At 35.3% G+C, this 21,455-nt stretch overlaps 1 protein-coding gene across 5 annotated transcripts in view; it reads right to left on the bottom strand.

The window, feature by feature from the left end:
* Positions 1-21,455, bottom strand: part of LOC150100785 (peroxisome assembly protein 10-B-like) — a 160,684-nt gene that overhangs the window by 96,109 nt on the left and 43,120 nt on the right. For all 5 annotated transcript variants that reach the window (XM_090401706.1, XM_090401705.1, XM_090401702.1 and 2 more), the window contains exon 4: positions 6,667-6,743. In XM_090401706.1, coding sequence (XP_090257832.1) covers positions 6,667-6,743 — 77 coding nt within the window. The remainder of the gene's footprint in view (positions 1-6,666; positions 6,744-21,455) is intronic.

Here is a 21,455-nt window from a genome sequence, read left to right as displayed (position 1 = left end):
CTTGTGAAGTTATCACCAAATCCAAAACATTAAAGCCTCTAGTTACTTCAGTCACATGCTGCTTTAGATATTTATCCCTCAAAAATACAACAAACTCACTCTCCTTATTCCCGTACACCTACTCGTCCACTAATTAAACTCTTCCATCACGATCACCTTCTTTTTACATACCCAACCAATATGCCTACATATTTCACAATCAGTATTCTCTACATTCCCTGTCCTATAACAGTACCCTATCAGATATACTAGCCTGTTAATTTCAACTTCACACCACACAGATTCAAAATCTGCATATGCACTATCAACTTCCACACTTTGTGGGCACAATTCCTCTGCAATCATTAACAGTATTTCTCCCCTCCTCCTCCTTTCACCTTCCAATCCTTCCAGAAAATTGTATATCCTTCCATTTCTATTTTCGACATCACATCATCCTCATACAACCAAGTTTTACTTATACCAATTATCTTTGGGCATACTGACTCAATCATTGCAACAAACTCAGCTCTCTTATTTTGAATACTCCTTACATCTGTATACAAACATAAAAATCCCTGTATCTTTGAGGCCATTCTACCAGTACTAACATTCTCTACACCTGCTGCTATACCATATCTCTTTCTGTCTGACCACTTCCATTTCCCTGATCCTGACTGCCATTCATACCCATCTTATCCTCACCTTTATTCATTCTATCATCTTGTTCTTCCAGCCATTTGGCTGTGAAATCCTGCTTCACAAGTACCCCTTGATTGTTAGCTACATTAACTTCTTGATTCTGTGCCTCTAGCAAACTACTTTTCTAAATGCCCATTCAAATGCAATCCATCAACTTTAAACCATTTCAACTTTACTTTAAATTCACTCCAGTTATTCACAAAATTAACCCACTTTGCCTCACAGAACTCGGCCATCTTACTATTCATTTCTGCTCTAATTCTCAACTCATCATTGTCATATCTGGGCAAAACGCTAATGACTTTTCCAACAACACTATTATCCTTATCTCCCTCAACAAATTATCTCCCACAACCAAGTCATTTGTGCCCACAACTATTGCTAATTCTGATGACCACACTTTCCTTCACTGCAAAGCATCAGTTATTTGTTCTATCATTCCACCAGGAAAGCATGTTTTGTGTACTTTGTGTACATCACACTTCTGATGATTGAGTTCCCATACAATGATATATGATTATCCTTTGACTTTTTATTTGTAACATTAGCTTTCTCCTTATTAATCTCCAGCTAATCTCTTCTTTAGGTGGCTGATCTCAACTTCCAGATGCTTCATTTCACTTTTCATTTTTGCCAACCCTTGCCTAAGCTCTTCTACTATGGTCCTGACTCTAACTCAAACTTCTAAATGCTCTAATCTATCACAATACGTTTTCACATACATTAATGCTTTCCTTAACTCTGTGAAGGAAAGCATTAATGAATGTGAAAGAGTTGATTGTTAGAGTTAACAGTTTGTTCACTGTAACAGACCATAACTCTTACATATTTTTTGGTGGATGTATGAAGCAATTTTCACAACACATCCACTGGGAAAAATCCAAGGCAGAACTTGATCTTCGTGCTGAAGCGTTCCATGCCAATGACAAGTGCTTCTTTATGGGTACCATTTTCAAAAAGCAGAAGTGGTAGGAATAAATAAGTAACAAAAACACAAATAAACAAACAAAATTTCAACACATTTAAATAACAAACTAATAAAATATTTTGCAAACTTTATTTTAGAAGTACAGAATGGATTTAGAAAAGGATGATTATGTATAGAACTGGCCTTTTGCCTAAAATTAATAATAGAGAAAAGAAGAGAATACAATTTAGAGACACATATTACATTTATTGACTTTGAAAAAGCATTTGACAAAGTTAAAAGAAGCAGTTTATTTAACATATTAAAAGAAAGACAAATACCAAATAATATTCTAAAAGTTATCATAAGTGTATATGAAAATAATCAAATACAAATAAGATTAAATCAGGGATGTCCCCTTTCAGCAACTCTTTTTAATATTTATCTAAATGAAATAATAATGAAATGGAATAAAAATTTCCATCAAGGTATTAAGCTTTCATCTACTGTGAACTTAAACACTCTCCTTTTTGTCAATAACCAAATATAATAATAATTACAAATTCTGAAGATAACTTACAGAAAGATATTTTAAATTTAAATGGGATAGCCAAAGACTATGGAATGATAATATCAACAGAAAAAAAATCAAAAACGATGGCCTTTAAAGGACAAGATTCATTAAGAACTAAAATAGTAATAGATAACAAGATTTTAGAACAGGTGAATTCGTTTAACTACCTAGGATGTATGATTATATATGAAAATGAAAAAGATATAAACCTAAAACCTTTCTTTTAGGCTTGCACGGTGATCCGAATGCATTTTTGGAAATTATGGAAACAACTACCGTGTTTGAATAAAAACTTTAGTTTACTATTACTAAAATTTTACAATTCGACGTTTCGACCTTTATGTTAAGGTCATCTTCCGGAGCGTACAAATATACACAGGAAACAAGCTATACTACATTTTTTTTATTTTTTATTTTTTTTATTTTATTTTTTTATTTTTTATTTTTTTTTCACCAGAGGTCAGGCCAACAATTGTGGTAGCGGTTAGTCAGTGTCTTTAACGAACCAGTATGATTGTAGTATAGCTTGTTTCCTGTGTATATTTGTACGCTCCAGAAGATGACCTTAACATAAAGGTCGAAACGTCGAATTGTAAAATTTTAGTAATAGTAAACTAAAGTTTTTATTCAAACATGGTAGTTGTCTCCATAATTTCCAAAAATGCATATAAACCTAAAAATTGAAAAATATTTAAAAATAACAGGTGTAATTAACACCAAATTTAAACCTAACCTAGTACAAAACCAGACTAAAAGTATACAATACATTAGCCCTACCAGTCCTATTGTATGGACGTGAAATCTGGACAATAAAACAAAAAAAAAGACAAACAAAGATTAATAACAGTTGAAATGAAGTTTATCAGAAAAAGTGCAAAGTATATTCTATTCAATCACAAAAGAAATGAAGAAATTATGAAAGAATTAAACCAGGAATCAGTAATAGAAAAAATTTAAAAATATAAACATAAATGGATGAAACACATTGAAAGAATGAAAATAGAAAGATTACCAAAACAAGCATTAAATTTCAAACCATTAGGAAAAAGAAAAACAGAACGTAATCTTAAGAGATTCACCAATGACTTCTAAGGCCAGAACAGGCCACTCTAGGACCAAATCCTTGATAAGCATGATGATGATGAATTTCAACACAAACACTACTGAAAGACACTTGTATCTAGCATGAAAAAAAACGAAGCACAATTATATGATAAAAAGCCATGCTATACACTATTTAAAAGCACTTTTCTTAGCAGAGCTCAAATATACTGCTATGTTCACTTGCTTTATATTACATTGTTGTGTCGGAAAAAGTGATGAGTCATCCTTTTTCCACCCAACATTAACGTTACCTCAGAAGGAAGGGATAAGGACATGCTTATGCCTCCTGATGGGAAGTGTACCGTATAATGTCCTAAGAAAATGTAAACATCCAGATGTGTAAATTCCAAACATTGTTATGATAGCCCATAAGTTTATTGAGATAGTAATTGTGAATGAATTAAAGTAGAAAGTCATGTAGTATTAACAAATAAATATGTATAAGCTAAGTACAAGTTTAAGGCATGTAAAGACAGTTCGTAGCCACGGCGTCCAATCGGCTGCCGCCGTATGCATGACAACACCGCCGAGTGAGGGAGCTGCTTCGGAGTATAAAAGTTTCGGCGGGAGTTCGAATCTCTCTCTCTTATCTCTTATCCCCTATCTCCGATCTCTTGTGTCTTGTCTCCGAGGTTTGTCGGCACCTAGTTTCCCGTAGGAGAGCTATGTAGAGCTTGCCGCCACGTGTAGCAAGAATCTCCCCTTGCTATGCATGTTACATCGGTCAAAGCTGCAATTACAATGTGTTCAAACACATAAGGAGAAAGAGCCGCTGATGAAATCCACGTCAGCGTACAGATCTGTGCATGAGTGCTTTCGGTTCGTGTAGAACAAAGGAACAAGGGAACAAAGCCTGCCATCAGAGGAGGTGCAGTGAACAGATCAGAATACCTAGTCAAAGCAAGAACAGTAAGCGAAGATTTTCTTATATTAATGTAGGATTAAAGTATCCGTGGAGTAAAGAAACAGAAGTTAAGAACACATGCTATTTACGTGTTGTGCCACAAGAACAGTCTGCAATTTGGACACTTTTGTCTACTGTTAAGAAGAAAGCATATTAGGCTCCAGCCGAACAGGAGACCATGCTCTGGACTGTTTAAGTGATTTAAGAAAAGTAATGTCATACGTTCAGAAAGTAATTGAATGTTAATAGATATTTTGGGGGAGAGAATTAAGTAGAAATAAGTACTATTATCCCAGAGAATTACATGTCAGATTTATTGAATTGTCTAGTGTTTATATGTAATGTTTCATGTATGATATTATCAGGTAACTTAATTGTGAGAGTCTGAGGATAGATATATGTACAGAAGTGAGGAATTTATGCCCAGTAAGAGATCATAGTGCAGAAGTTTAAATGTGTTTAATTAAGTGAGGGGAACCCAGACTCTTTTAAGGTTAAGAATTTAAATAACATGTATACTTGTCCTTGTGAAATAATAAATGTGTTTCTTTTTACATAATCAATTGAGTTTGTTATATCTTCTGCAGATTTGAATTACCGTTTGGAAAATTTCGTACCATGCATTTAAGGGAGAAACCATTAGTGATATGTGAATAGGGACCACGACTGCATGCATATATCTTGATCCCTACAATTTTCCTTAAGTAATTTAAATAGTGTATCAGAATTTAGTTGCTGGCTGGCATAGTCTTTAATCTATACAAATTTGTCGGCAACCGAAGTCTGATAGTAAGAGATACAAAACTTAGAGTTAAAGAAAGTAAAGACAATTAAAGATTAAAGTTAAAACCACAAAGAAAAACGGGGACATAACAACATAATTTGAAATATATAACATCCTTGCACCAGTTTATATGAGCCTCCGTAGCTCAGTTGGTATAGAAGAAGCCCTTTGGTCGGAAGGACTTGGGTTCGATTCCTGTTCAAAATGTGAAGAACCTTCATCTGGTCTCTTTCGACTAAAGGTGAGTTAGCTGGTCTCATACGGAGGTGGAGGGTTTTTTCACAATAAACTCGTTTTTTTTTTTTCGTCCCCTAGAACAGCAAACTGGCCCATAAACACACACAGATTTACAGTCATAAAATACATACTTAATCCCTCACTAGCAGGGGCTCAACCAATCTTAAGGAATAGTCAAGGACCAGGGGGAAACCCAACACAAATAAATAAATAAAAACAAGTTTATATGTCATTATTATATCATCTCTAATCATGAATTCAGAATATACACATTCCCTTAATGCGAGTTCATACTCAAAATATTCCAGTGTCAATGTCATCTTAGTTTCTTGCCTCTGTAGATTCTCTGCTGTTTCCTTCCCATCTTCCCTAGAATCCTGAAGACCACTTTTGGGTGCAATAGTACAGATGAGGTCATATCAAGGTTTTCTCAACAGCACTATCCTGTCATTTATACCTTTGCAAAGCAACACCTGAACCTCAATTACCTATCTATTATTAGGGATTCTGTTTTTAGGATTTTCAGAATTATTACGAATTCTGTTCGTCTATTTTGTGGAACAAAATCCAGTTAATATAATATACTTTCTGAAATCTTTTCAAACCAAAATTAGGATTGCCATTATTCTGGGCTTCCATAAAGACTCAGTGTGGCAATATTCCGTTCGTTCACTACTTGCAATACCATATCTGATTCTGATAGCCAGGTTTCACTAATGACAACAATCTTAGGCTACATCATATTCAATAAAGCAATGAACTAAACTTCTTTGTTTCTGATGCTCCGGGAATTTGTGTACAGACATGATAAATTACCACCTAGCCTATTCTTATAATTAGATATGCAATCTATTTGGTCTTGTTCTAGAACTTTCTCTTTTTCCTACCCAGACATACTCAAACAGTCCGAACCCAAAGCATATTTTTCCACCCCTTTACCACATACATAACCATGTTCAAATACTTTCATATCTTTATCAAGTTTGCATACCATAGCTGAACTTTTACACCAGCTGAACTTTTACACTAAGTTAAAATTTGAAATTTTATTATTATAATAATATAATACTAAATATGAAATTTATAAGGTAACAAAATAATCTAGTTATTCAAAGTCTAAAATATTTTCCACTAATAATCAAACTTCACAACTTTTGTCAGCTACCAATACTTAAACTGTGCAATACATTTGGAGAGGGGGGATTACAGATCATTAAAATACTCAGTGGAGAAGGAAATGACAACCCAAGAAACTTGAAAAATAAAGCTTTCTGTGAGGCTATGAATCCACAGTTATCCTACTGAATACAAAAACTTTCTTGGATAATTATTTCCCAAGAGTGAGGGAGGAGTACTGGTTTCTAAAGGTTCCTTATAGTTATCTCCTGTTATTTATTTTTGAGTTCATCTGATAATATGTACAATACACTTAAATGATGATGATGATGATAATGTTAAAAATTAGATACGTTTACCCATAAAGAAGGCATTCTTTTCATTGATCTGTCTACTTGCACAATATGGACATATTCTTCTCCTAATGTTTGCAACCCTGTAAATAAAACATTGTTTTTATTAATTAGATGAAAGATTAAATTAATTCCAATTTAACTCAATGTATTCTATATATTACTCAGAAGACATGATATGTATTCTACATAGTCTATGCAGATGACAGAGAATATACTTGGTTTCATATGTAGCTCTCTCTATCTTTAAACAAAAATCTACCAAATATCATAAAAAATTCATATGACAATAGATAAAGAATGGCACTATTTTATATTTTTTTAATATGTGATTCCCACTAAAGAAAGGCAGCGAAAACCTATAATGACAACGTATACTAGAATATTATACTAAAAACTTTAATTAATACCTTCCTATATTTCGGCAATGTTACATTGCCATCTTCAGGGATCACAAAACAATGATATGTGCATGCAGGCACTAACACTAAGCAAAAGAGCCTGAAGAAAGGCAACTGAAGTCAGTCCAAAGTCCTAGGATGGAGTTGTGTTGGCAGTTGGGCTGATGTTCTTAGAATGCAAACTTCCCAAATTTGGGGCAGTCTCATGCACTCAAATTTGTTGAGGTTTGGAAAGTTTTTCAGAGCTGAGGTTGATTCAAGGAATAAGCTTTCAGATTTGTACTTGCTGCGGTGTAACAGAGTGGCCTTCCAGCATATTCTGTGGTGGGTGTCCAAATGCATGGTCAGCAAGTCCTGAGTGGTTGTACTGGTGAAACTGGATGTAGTCCTTGTATTTGGATATCCTGATATTGGCTGTCCTGCCTGTTTGGCCATAGTAGGACAGTTCTTCAGCCTCATTCGCTTAGTGTTAGTGCCTGTATGCATATATCATTGTTTTGCAATTCCTGAAAATGGCAATGTAACATTGCCGAAAAAGGTACTGATTAAAGTTTTTAGTTAATATTCTAGTATATGTTGTCATTTCCTGAAAAAATTGAAAGCTATGTATGACCAACTTATAAGTTTATCTACAAGAAAAATCTATAATACATTAGTACTATGAGTGAGTGAACTATGGATTTTTTATTCTATTTTTTTATTAACTTTTATCATTTTATTTTTTACATAGTCTAGAAATTCTTCTCTAGAGACTAAACATGGAACCTTTTCAAGCTATTTCAGGCCTCCAATAAGCAGGGTGGCAATCTCACACCAGACGAGAAAATTCATCTCCCTCTAAAGACAATCATAAGCATCCATGCCATGGTGGGATTTGAACCTGCAACTTGTTGGTTGGAGAGCCGACAAGCTAGCCACTTAGGCAACCAGGAGCTTACTGAGAGTAAAATCATTATCTCCCTTACAGATTAAGTAGTCATCTATGCTATCTTATAAACCAAACATGTCCTTATTGATTGAAATTAATAATGTGTTGTCCAATTTTTTTGTTAATAACTGCTTTACTAACTTTTTTTTTTACCAGAAACCAGTAAGTCTTACCTTGTGTAAATGACCAACTAGTAACCTGACTGTACCCCAATTCTGCATTCCCGTCTGCTCTGCAGATTTTCTATCAGGTTCAGATCAGGGATCTCTGTGCTAGCCTCTGTAATGTTGCAATGGCATTCTTTCAAAATATATATTTATCAGACTCATATCTTCATAACATGGAGATTACTATGTCAGAAGAGGAAAGAGCCACCAATAGAAAACTGTATATATTACATAACTGTTCAGAGAAACCTAACAGTCATGATTAAGTCCACTATAACTGATGAACTTAATTCATTCCATGAAAAGCAATTCCTTATCATTACACTGTTATCTCCAGACTTCATCATTAGGACATCTCGCCCAAATAAAACACGTCATTCTAAGCACCTTGCTTTACCCTACTTAAGCCCCACTTAAAAGTAGCTACCCTTATCTGATCCACTAAAGACAAACTTCCTCCTCTCTAAGCTCCAGGTGTATATAGAGTTCCTTGTTCCTGCTAGTTTGCCTACTAAGAACAAAAAAGATAGTGACCATCAACATGGAAGAACATAAAAATCATAGGGTACCCACATTGGACCTCCACAGTATTCAAAGAATGGTAAAAAATCGAAATGCAAAAATATGCAAGGTTTGGGTTGTTCAAACATTTCAGAGACTCTACAAGTTTCATTGAGAATTTTTTCCTGTGTTGCGATGCAGTGGTGTTGTAATTTTTGTCACAGTTTTAAACATGGCATCATGGGCAGAGAAAGTGCAAGTTATGTAGTGGTTAGCTGCGCTGAAATCAAAACAGACAGTGCAGCATAAAACTTCTTAAAGTATGGGAAACACTAATACTTCAAGATCCCAGTTTACATACTAGGTTGACAACAGGTGTCCACAGAAGGTATCCCACCTAATTGGCACTCTAGTCTTTTGTCCATGTGTTTCACTTAGTTTTGTGCTGTCTTTATGTGAGTGTGTTACAAGTCTCATATTGTACTCCCTGACACTGTTTCTGTAACTAAGACAAAATATTGGAAGAATTAAATACTATTTTTAGTCCTTTCATAGTGCTGTTTCACTCCATTAAACTTCTAACACATGTTGTAATTCATTGTTGTTGATAAAGGTTTGTGGACTGTTCTTTCATGAAAATGCATGGCATACAATTCTCTATAACACCCAAAGGTGAACAGCCAAAATTCAATCCTACTTATGGGACTGCTTTTAGCTGCTTGCATCTCCAGCCACAAACTCTTGGTCTGAAAACATGATAAGAATTACAACTTTCTCAAGGAGCATCGATCAGTCAGTATTTCAGGCATAACTAGTCGTATCTTAAAGCTCAGCGTGTTGTTATTGCCTACTTTTCATCACCTAACTGTATTAGGTCAGTTATCGGCCTCTCTCGCATTCAAAGTGCCAGTACATGCCATTGCAGGTGCTTACGCATTTATTCGTTTACTAACAAGCGAGAGCAGTGAGCGCTCCGATTCTGATTTGCGCACTGCTTTGAATAATAGGCTATATCTTCGGGAATTTTTCGAATTTCTTGATAAAAAGTTAGGAACAGATTTTTAAAAGTACATACTTTCAGAAAATAATATTAAAAAATCGATTTTTTTGATCCTCTAAATAGTACTGCTTCCTTAAAACTATCAAAAACTTACAAATTAGCAAAAAGAAAATGCCATAGAGGAAAAACCTTATGTGATAGAGAAAAATGGGTTTGATATTGTTAGCAAAGTTATATTGTTAGCAAAGCTAACAATATAACTACTGTGTAAAAGTACATACAGCCATTTTTCCTGAATGATATCTTCTTCTTTTTTTATTTTTTATGCTGCTCACATCCACAAAAGGTTATTTGCAAACCTACAGTACACTTTGTACCATTAATGGGCTAGGGTTTTTTTTCTTTTCTATTTTTATAACTTTTATATATTTTTGATATCTTTCAATTAATTTTTTTATCTAGTTAGGAAACCCTGCTCTAGAGACCAAACATGGAACTTTTTCAAGGCACTTCAGCCTCCAATAAGCAGGGAGGTGATCTCACACTGGGCAATGTAATTCATCTATCACATAAAGATAATCACAACATCCATGTCAATGGCAGGATTCAAACATGCAGCCTGCTGGTTGGATAGCAGATATGCTAACTACTCGGTCAATCTAATTATTATTCCTTCCTGAACGGTTGTAAACTCTTTCCATATATGAACTGTTCAACATACAAGATCGAAATGATTTCCAGGTGAACTGCTGATCTCCTTTACAGGCTATGAAATTTGTGTACTGCATGGCCTTATCCATATTCCTGCAATGTGTCTCATTCCTTTTTGGTAGGATAGGATAGCATACAAGTTATTTGCTGATGTGTCAAATGTGCCTATTTATAGAAATACATAGATGTAAGGAAGTCATTATCAATCCTTAGTGAAGATGAATGTTGATGCATTGTGTTTCTCAAAGTACCCAAATGGTGAGTTCAATTTGAATTAAATAACAACAAATTTAAAAAAAAAAGAAAGAAAAGATTATAACATCTTGAATAATACTGGCCAACAAAAAAAAATTTTTTCTGCTGATTATGATCTGAAACTTGTTTTTTACTAATTTGGGTGTGCTTATTTCAAATATCAAACCCATTTTTCTCTATCACATCAGGTTTTTCCTCTATGGCATTTTCTTTTTGCTAATTTGTAAGTTTTTGATAGTTTTAAGGAAGCAGTACTATTTAGAGGATCAAAAAAATCGATTTTTTAATATTATTTTCTGAAAGTATGTACTTTTAAAAATCTGTTCCTAACTTTTTATCAAGAAATTCGAAAAATTCCCGAAGATATAGCCTATTATTCAAAGCAGTGCGCAAATCAGAATCGGAGCGCTCACCGCTCTCGCTTGTTAGTAAACGAATAAATGCGTAAGCACCTGCAATGGCATGTACTGGCACTTTGAATGCAAGAGAGGCCGATAACTGACCTAATACAGTTAGGTGATGAAAAGTAGGCAATGACAACTGCTTAAAACAAATGAATGCTATATGCGTCATGGCAGACAAAGAACAATCGAAATCAGTCAATTGTTAATCGATCATGAAAGTATGATGAGTGCTTATAATGTTTCAATAAAGTCTCTGTTTTTTTTTTGTCTTGTTAATTGTATGTTAGTCAGCAGTGAAGAAAATACATCATGTCTACTACTCAAAATTGTGTCAATAGTGTAGAGTCCTTCTGCTACATTTGTGGCAGCTTAATACTGTTCCCAGTCAAAGGACAAATATCACTGATTTCATTAAGAAAGTGTACTTTGCATACTTTGACGTAAAACTTGCAGATCAGGACAATTCATGGGCTCCAAATAAAGTGTGTAAGTCATGTGTAGAAAATTTACGACAGTGGAGCAAGGGAAAACGTCAAAAATGAGCTTTTGGCATTCCAATGATTTGGCGTGAACCAAAAAATCACATAGATAATTGATATTTTTGTTTAGTTCAGACTTCTGGTTATAATAAGAAGAATAAGAAAAAAATTGTGTATCCAAATCTCGACTCAGCAATTCGGCAAGTTGCTCATTCCAATGAAATAGCCGTGCCAATTTATAAAGGACTTTCTTTACTTGAGAATGAACATGATCGGGATATGCCAGATGTTCTTGAGGAGCAAGACCCAGATGTTGATTTAGACAATGAAAATTTAATTTCTAGTTCTGGACCACAACATTTTACTCAAGCAGAATTGAATGACTTAGTAAGAGATTTGGGCCTATCAAAGGAATCATCGGAATTGTTAGCTTCAAGATTAAATGAAAAAACTTACTGGAGCAAGATATGAAGATAACTTTTTATCATAGCAGGGAAAGTAATCTTGTACAATATTTTAAACATGAGTGTGGGTTTGTTTACTGTAACAATGTGTCAGGTTTACTAACTGAAATAAGTGTTGTACAATATCATCCAAATGAGTGGCGTTTATTTATCGACAGTTCAAGCAGAAGTCTCATGTATGTCTTACTACACAATGGGAATGTATATGGCTCAATTCCTATTGGCTATTCAGTCCACCTAAAGAAAACATATGAGGACATTAAAAAGGTTCTGAAGTTATTAAAATATACAGAACATAACTGGATCATCTGTTTCGATCTTAAAATGGTGAACTTTTTACTTGGCTTTCAAAGAGGATATACAAAGTTTCCGTGTTTTCTATGCTTCTGGGATAGTCGAGCTAGAAACCAACACTGGAGTCAGAAACATTGGCCTCTTAGAATATCCTTAAATGTTGGAGAACAGAATGTTATAAATCAACCTTTAATCGACAGAGAAAAAATCATTTTTCCACCTCTACACATCAAACTAGGTCTTATGAAGAAGTATGTTAAAGCTTTAGATTTACAAGGCGACTGGTTCCAATACATATGTGAAAAATTTCCATGACTTAGTTATGAAGAAATTAAAGCCGGTGTATTTGATGGACCGCAAATTAGAACTTTAATGAGAGACCCAAATTTCATCAACTCTATGAACGAAATTGAGAAAGAGGCCTGGACTTCATTTACGATGGTTGGGAACAATTTTCTTGGAAACAAAAAAGCATGCAATTACAAAGATTTAGTGGAAACAATGCTTGAAAATTTCCAGCGCCTAGGTTGCAACATGAGCATAAAGCTTCATTTCCTATACAGTCATCTTGATAGATTTCCTGAGAATTTAGGTGCTGTAAGCGATGAACAAGGCGAAAGATTTCATCAAGACTTAAAAACTATGGAAGATCGGTATCAAGGAAGATGGGATTCTCACAGGATGGCCGACTACTGTTGGAGTATTCAAAGGGATTGCCAAAACAGAACACACCGCAGAAATTGCTACAAACACAAATTTATTCCTTGAAACTCATGTGTAAGTAAAATTGTTATTTTTTATAAATATTCTTGTAATTTTTAATGAATATTGTTAAGTAGTTATGTATCTATTATCGGCCTCTCTTGCATTCAAAGTGCCAGTACGTGACGTTGCAGGTTCTTACACATTTATTCGTTTACTGACAAGCGAGAGCGGTGAGCGCTCCGATTCTGATCTGCGCACCGCTTTGAATAATAGGCTATATCTTCGGGAATTTTTCGAATTTCTTGATAAAAAGTTAGGAACAGATTTTTAAAAGTACATACTTTCAGAAAATAATATTAAAAAATCGATTTTTTTGATCCTCTAAATAGTACTGCCTCCTTAAAACTATCAAAAACTTACAAATTAGCAAAAAGAAAATGCCATAGAGGAAAAACCTGACATGATAGAGAAAAATGGGTTTGATATTTGAAATCAGTGCACCCAAATTAGTAAAAAACACGTCTCATATAAAAGTCAGCAAAAATTGTGTCGGACTGTGTAATTTAAGGAAGTTAAACAAATATCTTCACTTGGTGGACTTTGGTGAAAAATTAGCAAGCATTAGTTGAAGATGAGAATACGTCTTAGTGCCAAAAAATATATCAGAAGAATCAAGAAATTGTTTCTAATGATAAGTTAGGTTGAATTATGAGCTGCTGATACATAACATGGAGCCAATCCCAGATAAGCTATTGTCACCTTCTCATGGTGTACTTGTTTCCATAAACAGCGTTTTTTACACAAGTATCTAGTGGTAAATGACTTTCATCATCCAAACACTACCACCTTGCTTACTGTGGACCTAGAAATTGCAGATGTCATATTTTGATCCCAGAAAAGGACCACCATTTCCTGTTTCTGTCCCCCATTCTTACATGCAGTGAAAGTGACATCTTAATATCATAGCCTCATAACATCACTCTCCTCCCTCGATTCAGACATTGATAACTAAGGCAAATCACCTTCTGCTAGACATGATCCATCATGCCTCCTCTGGTCTTTTGCAAGAAATACATCAGAAGAACCTTGAGTAGCATACTAACAAGTCTTCTGGTGGTTCTAAAGGAATTCTTCCAATTGTGATTCAGAATTAAAACTGTCCAATATATTACACACTCCATTGGCATCTATCATACAGAATGAAACTGAATTCCCAAAAAAAAGGGGAGGTAAGAGTCAGCCATTGTATTATTCCACAGTCTTCAATTTTCTTGAAAGGAATGCAGATCATCAACAATCTACTCTTTTACCACCTGAAAAACTCACCAACATGGTTCTGCTACTCTCAATCGACAGCTGATCTAACCAACATACTCATTCTGGACACAAATCATGAGAAAAGATTTGGAGAAACTTGTGTGGTTACACTAGATGTTTCCAGGTGTTTATATGCTAAGCAGTTTTATTTGCTAGTTTTTCTTTCTATTAAATGATATCAACAAATTCATAAAAATGATCATTTATGATCATTTTTATCAATTTAAGATGTCACCTCCCAACACTGCATGAGCAATAAAAATTGAAACTTAATGTTTTTATTTCTAAAAAAATCAATCATGTAATTGTATTATGTATAAATGTCATAACAGTGTGTATGAAAGTTTTATTTTTTAAGAACACTATACTCAGTTATAGCCATGCTCTCTTTTACAATAAAAGGTCCCAAAGCTCCTACTTAACTATTAAAACCAAACAACGGCATAAGTTTAAACACATAAGTGGCAAACACATTATTATTATTACACTCTACATGGAGTTGGAAGACTCATCGTAGGAGGTTCATTCAACTGACATCTTTATCATATAGAATCTTAAAATCCTTAACACTCCTTGTATTAGCAACACATTCTGATAATGTGTTCCATTCATTGACAATTGTTCATGTAAAAAAATCAACTCCTAACACCCCTATTCACCACACTTTTACATACCTTCCAAGGATGACTTCTGGATATTCCCCTCTCACCTTCTACTTTTTTTTATAATCCCATTTGGATTAATCTGATAAAATCCTCTCACTAACTTAAATTTCTCTGTCATATCACCTCGTTTCCTCCTATCTACCAAACTCTTTAATCCACATCTCTTCAACATCTCTCCATAGCCAGCATTCCAGAATCCTGATATTGTCTTAGTCACTCACCTCGGAAATTGTTCCAATGTCTCCACATCACACTGAAAACCAGTTGACCAGATTTGAGCACAGCAGTCCAAGTGTGGTCTGACTAGTGCTTTATACAATGGCACAACCACTTCCTTCTCCTTATATGTCAGAGTACTTCTTATTGTAGCAGCACAACTACTATTTGTAGCCTTCGCAACACTAGCAATATGGCCTCTAAACTTCAGTCTACTGTCAACCATCACTCCCAAATATCTAATCTTACCCACTTCCTGCAGTACAGCATCGATATAGTACACAGCTTTATATTTCTGCACTCCAAAATACAACACCTTGCACTTATTGATATTAAAACTACAATCCCACTCCTTTGTCAAAGCAAAAAGTCCATTCAAATCTTCCTGAAGGGAATTAACATCAGCAGTGCTACTCATTTTGCATTATCATAAAATGCAAGTAAATTGCTGAGACAGGACCTACCCTTTACAAATCCATACTGACCATCATAAAGAATGCTATGTCCATCAACCCAATCCTGTATTCTATTCCTTACTAATCTCTCCAACACCTTGACCACAACTGCAGTTGTACTAACTGGTCTATAGTTGGAGAATTCTGTCCAAGAGCCATGCTTGTGGAGTGGTACTATTTTGCCTTCTTTCCACTCCTTAGTAACCCAACCCACTGCAAGACTTTCATTGAATAACCAGGTCAAGGACATAGCTAATTGTGGTGCACATTCCTTAAGAATACATGGTGATATGTCATCCATTCTCACAGGCTTATTAATATCTAACTTAACCAAATCTGATACACCTCTGATTCTTTCACTTCCAATTCTCCTAATACTTGTCTCTCTTCCATGTACTGCACAGCATCTTTTACACCAGTATGATATACGTTGATAAAGTGCTCGTTCAATAATTCCACTATATCCTTTGCAGCTGTTATTCTGCTGCCATGACTATCCACCAGTGTTAACCTGCAATAATTATTCTTTCTCCTGCTTGTTGTATAGCGGAAAAATTCCCTTGAGTTAACCTTGGCCTGACCAGCCAATCTCCTCTCATACCGCACCTTTTCTTTCTTTACCATGCCTGCATTTTATACTGTTCATGAATCTGATCACCGCTAACTGTCTTGTACCTCCTCCATAAGATTTTCTTTTCCAACACAGCTGGCTTGATTTCACTGTTCATCCATTTCACTCCTACTTTATTTACTCGCTTAACCCTTAGTATGCATACATTGCTTTTGTCAGATACTGCCTACTTCCACATGTATCCATTTTTGGCAATAACCATTTCTTGTTTCATCACTTCTCAAACAAGCACCTCGTGATTACTCTCACCACCTGGTGGCAGTGTCAACACCTTTTTAACAACTACATTTTGTGAAGTTATCACCAAATCCAAAACATTAAAGCCTCTGGTTGCTTCAAACACATGCTGCTTAAGATACCTATCTTAATTCCACAAATCAGAAATTCCACAAACTCACTCTTCATGTTCTCATACACTATCACCTCTTTCCATTGTATATTCCTGTAATTAAAGTCTCTTATCAGGATCACCTTCATTTTACATGCCCACTAATTTGCTTAAACATTTCACAATCAGTACTCTCTGCATTCCTCAGTCTATAACAGCATCCTATCAGATATACTAACCTGTTTATTTCAACTTCATACCACACAGATTCAAAATCTGTGTGTGCACTATCAACTTCCACACTTTGCGGACACAAAGTGTGAAAGTTGATACAATTCCTCTGCAATCATTAACAACAGTCCCCTCCACTTTTCACATTTGTATCCTTCCAGAAAATTATATATCCTTCTATTTCTATTCCCAACATCACATCCTCCTCAGACAACCAAGTTCATTTATTCCAATTATCTTTCAATCAATGCAACAAACTCAGCACTCCTGTTTCGAATACTCCTTACATTTGTGTACAAACATAACAATTCCTGCGTGTTTAAGGCAATTCTACCAGCACTAACATTTTTTATTCTAGCTGTTATACCACATCTGTCTCTTTGGTCTAACCACTCCCGTTTCACTGATCCTGACTCTGATTTCGATTCCTACTTGTCTCATCCTCACCTTTCTGAATTCGATCATCTTGTGCTGCTGCAACCACATTTTCAACCACACATCCATCTTCCTCCTGTCATACAATCTGTTTATTTGTGCTATTCTGCTTCTCAAGTAGACTGATCATTTACTACACTGACTTCTTGACTCTTTGCCTTCTCAGAAAACAACAGCCTTTCTAAATGTCCAACACCAAATGCATTCAAATGTAATCCATCAGCTTTAAATGATTCCAACTTCCCTTCAAATTCACTCCACAGGTTCAAATTAAACTCCCTTTGCCTCACACAACTCTGCCATCTTACTATTCATTATCTCTGCTCTCCTTCTCAATTCACTGTTGTCATATCCAAGTAACATGACTATGACTTTCCCAACAACACTATTCTTCTTTACCTGTTGTAACAACTTCCGCAAGTCTCTATCAACATTCTTTTTCTCCCCAACTAAGTCATTTGTTCCCACAACTGCCACTAATTTTAACACCGAGTCTTTCCTTTTCTGCAATGGATCAGTTTATTTCCTTCATTGTTCCACCATGAAAGCATGTTTTGTGCACTTTATTTGTAATCACACCACTAATGACCAAGTCCCCCATACAACGATATATGACTATCCTTTCACTCTTTCTTCATAATACTAACTTCCTTCTTCTCATTATCATCAGCTAATCTCTTCTTTAGATGTTTAGTATCCTCTTCCAGATGTTTCATTTTTCGCTTTTCATATTCAGTAACACCTGTCTAAGCTCTTCTACTATGATCCCGACACATCATAAAGATCCTATCTTTGTTTCTTTCTTCTTCTTCAGCTACCAGTAGGTGAGACAAGGGCTGAAAGTAGCAAGAAATCCACAAGAAAAAGATGATGTAGAAGGAATACTGTTTGTGCATAAGGATGATGTCAGTTATGAAAATTATAAAGAGCAGGGCAGAAGAATCACAACTGTTGTAAGGAAAGCTGAGTATGAAAATCAAACTGGCTCTGCAAGCTATAAACAATCCAAAACAATTCTATCCTTATGCTTCAAGTAAAAGAAAGAATGAATACAAAAGAATAACTCTACTGAATGCAGATGGTATGTGGGTGACTGATGTAGAAGAGATTGCTCAGCTAATGAGTGGCCATTTTGCTAAAAGCTATGAACCTGGTGTATGCTACCTCTTCACTGTATGAAGAAACTCAGGTGTATGAGAAGGTGGTGCTTGGGCAGTTGTACAAACTGAATAAGAATTCTGCAATAATGACTGATGGGATGTCATCACGGATGTTAAAAGATTGTTCAGCTTAACTGACTATTCCTTTGACCAGCTATATAATTTGAGTTACAGATCGAGGAGGATTTCACAGGATTGGAAAGATTGTATAGTAATCTCATTGCACAAGGGTGGTGTAAAGACTGATGTCCAACTATCGACCTATCAGTATCTCTGGAGTGGTGGTAAAGATTTTGGAAAAGTTGGTAAGAATTTGCATTCAGAAATGGGTTGACATAGAATCTCTACTTTGCAATGAACAGCATGAATTTAGTAAGGGACAGTCATGTTTTAACAGCTTGCTCACATTCTATAATAATGTTACCATTGAGTTAAACAAGGGGAATGGACACACACCTTGTTACTTTTGGATTTTGCTAAAGCTTTTGACAGAATATAGCACAGAAGACTGTTGCATAAATTGGAGAATATGGATATGGATTATAAACTACTGGCATGGATAAGAGGATGGCTGACTGATCATCATCATCATCAAATTCCTGCCATGTACCCTCAAGGGGTGCACAGGATATGACAGTACTACATGAAAAAATTACATCATTACTAACTTCCTATCTACAATTTTCCTCCAAATCAGTCTGTTACTTGTCAAGACTATAACATTATCAGATCTTATATTTCTATCGTCTAAGGCACTTTGTACGGTATCAATCCACCTATATCTTGGTCTTCCTCTGGGTCATTTTCCTGCTAACTTGGCAGAAAAGACTTGTTTTGCTAATCTTTCCTCTCCCATTCTATTTAAGTGACCATACCACCTGAGATTAGCTCTGCTAACGCATTCCTGGATGCTGACAATGTCAAGTTCTTTCCTAATATCCTCATTTTTAATATGATATTGCCATTGATGCCATCTGTTCACGCCTCTAATCTTTCTCAGGACTCTCATATCTGCGGTCTCTAGTCTTTGGTCAAGTGTTTTACTTCTGACCCAGCTCCCAGATCCATAAGTTAAAACTGGTTTAAACACTGTCTTGTATACAGCTAATTTAGTGTTCTGACTAATTTCTTTCTTATTCCATATGAATTTATTCAATTGACTTCCCACCATACCAGCTTTGCTGATTCTGTTGTCTATTTCTATATTTAATTTACCATCTTCGGTAAAAATCGTGCCTAAGTAGCTGAAATGAGTTACTTGTTCCACAGGTTCTCCATTCACAACACAGTTGACATTTTCAATGTTTCTGCCTATTTTCATTGTCTTTGTCTTTTTATTGCTGACCTTCATACCATATCTATTACAACAGCTATTCAATTTAGTCAGAGAATCCTGCAGACTTGTAGCAGATTTATTTAGAAGTATAACATCATCCGCATAAAGCAAAGAGCTGACATTAACATCTCCAATTTTGATATCAGGTTTAATACCACATTCCTTCATAATGTGATCCATATAGATAATGAATAACAGAGGGGATAATGTACATCCTTGTCTCACACCAGATTTAACATTAAACCAGCTTCCTGTACTTCCTTCAATTCTAACTACTGACTTACAACTCAAATAAAGACTAAGTATTGCTTGATATAATGCCCCATTGACACCATATAACTGCAGCGTATCGTATTGAATAGCTTCTCTCTTGGCACCTTGTCATATGCCTTTTCCAAATCAACAAAACTTAATATCCTCATATCAATACAGATCTTTGTATATTCCCATGTTTTCTCGACTATTTGTCGTAAAGTGAAGATCTGATCCTGACAGCCTCTATTTGGCCTGAATCCAGCTTGTTCTTCACCAAGCTTTTCTTCTACAATTCTTCTCAACCGTTTCTCAAGTATACTTGCATAGATCTTGCCAGGAACACTCAGTAGGGAAATACCTTTGTAATTCTCACATTCAGTTTTATTTCCCTTTTTATATATGGGTACTATGAGAGCTCTACTCCAATCATCGGGAATTCGTCCCTCTGTCCAGGCTTTCTGAACTATGCAGTGCAGCCACTGTAAGACTCTTATACCACCTACTTCAGCATTTCTGGTCGAATATCATCTACTCCTGCTGCCTTTCCACATTTCAAGCCTTTGATGGCTTTTTCTACTTCAAGTATGGATATGTATTCCTGACTACATGCCTGGTCAGTGTTTTTTATCACTGTGCTGTCATCACTGCTTGTTTCATTTAGCAGTTTTTCAAAGTAATTACTCCATACTTCAAGGATATCTTTTTTCACCTGTTTTCATGTCACCTTTATCATCTCTAATTCCTTTTATAGCACTCTTTCCTCCATTCCTAAGCTTCTTCAACAACCTCCAGAATATTTTGCCACCTTCTTGATATTTATTTTCTATATTCTTGCCAAAGTCCTCCCATGACTTTTGTTTAGCTAGTTTTACACACTGTTTAGCTTTCTTACATTTGTCTCTGTATTCTGTAAGAGTAAAAGCTGACTTATTTGCCAGGAACTTTTGATATGCTTTCTTCTTTTCCTTCACTGCCTCTTTAACTTCCTGTGTCCACCAGGGAGTTCTGATTTTTTTATCTTTGCACGCAACCTCACCACATGCCTCTCTGGCAGAATCAATCAATGTTTTCTTCAGAGTTTGCCACTGAATCTCCAAGGTTTGATTCCTGTTCTCAAACTCTTTCATTTTCTTTTCAATAATCTTTCTGTATTTTAGTCTACAGTTCACATCTGAGAGCTGCTCAACTTTTATTCGCTTTAAAACTTTCTTACATGTTATTCTTTTCAATATGAAATTCAATTTTATCCTGCTCAAGAATAAATAGTGATCACTTCTAATTTCAAATCCTCTGTACACTCTGGTGTCCTGCACCAGGGAGAAAACATCATCAACAATAACATAATCAATGAGACTTTTCTTATTCCTAGCTTCTTCTCTCCATGTGAATTTGTGCACATTTTTATGTTGGAACATGGTGTTAGTAATAACCAGTCCATGTCCTGAGCAGAAATCCAA

Source organism: Typopeltis vanoorti, chromosome 12 (assembly GCF_054136105.1).
Source record: "Typopeltis vanoorti isolate ZY-2024b chromosome 12, IOZ_Tvanoo_1.0, whole genome shotgun sequence".
Lineage (NCBI taxonomy): Eukaryota > Metazoa > Arthropoda > Arachnida > Uropygi > Thelyphonidae > Typopeltis > Typopeltis vanoorti.
Note: the sequence above shows the minus strand (reverse complement) of the source record. Positions and strands in the feature narration are given on the sequence as shown.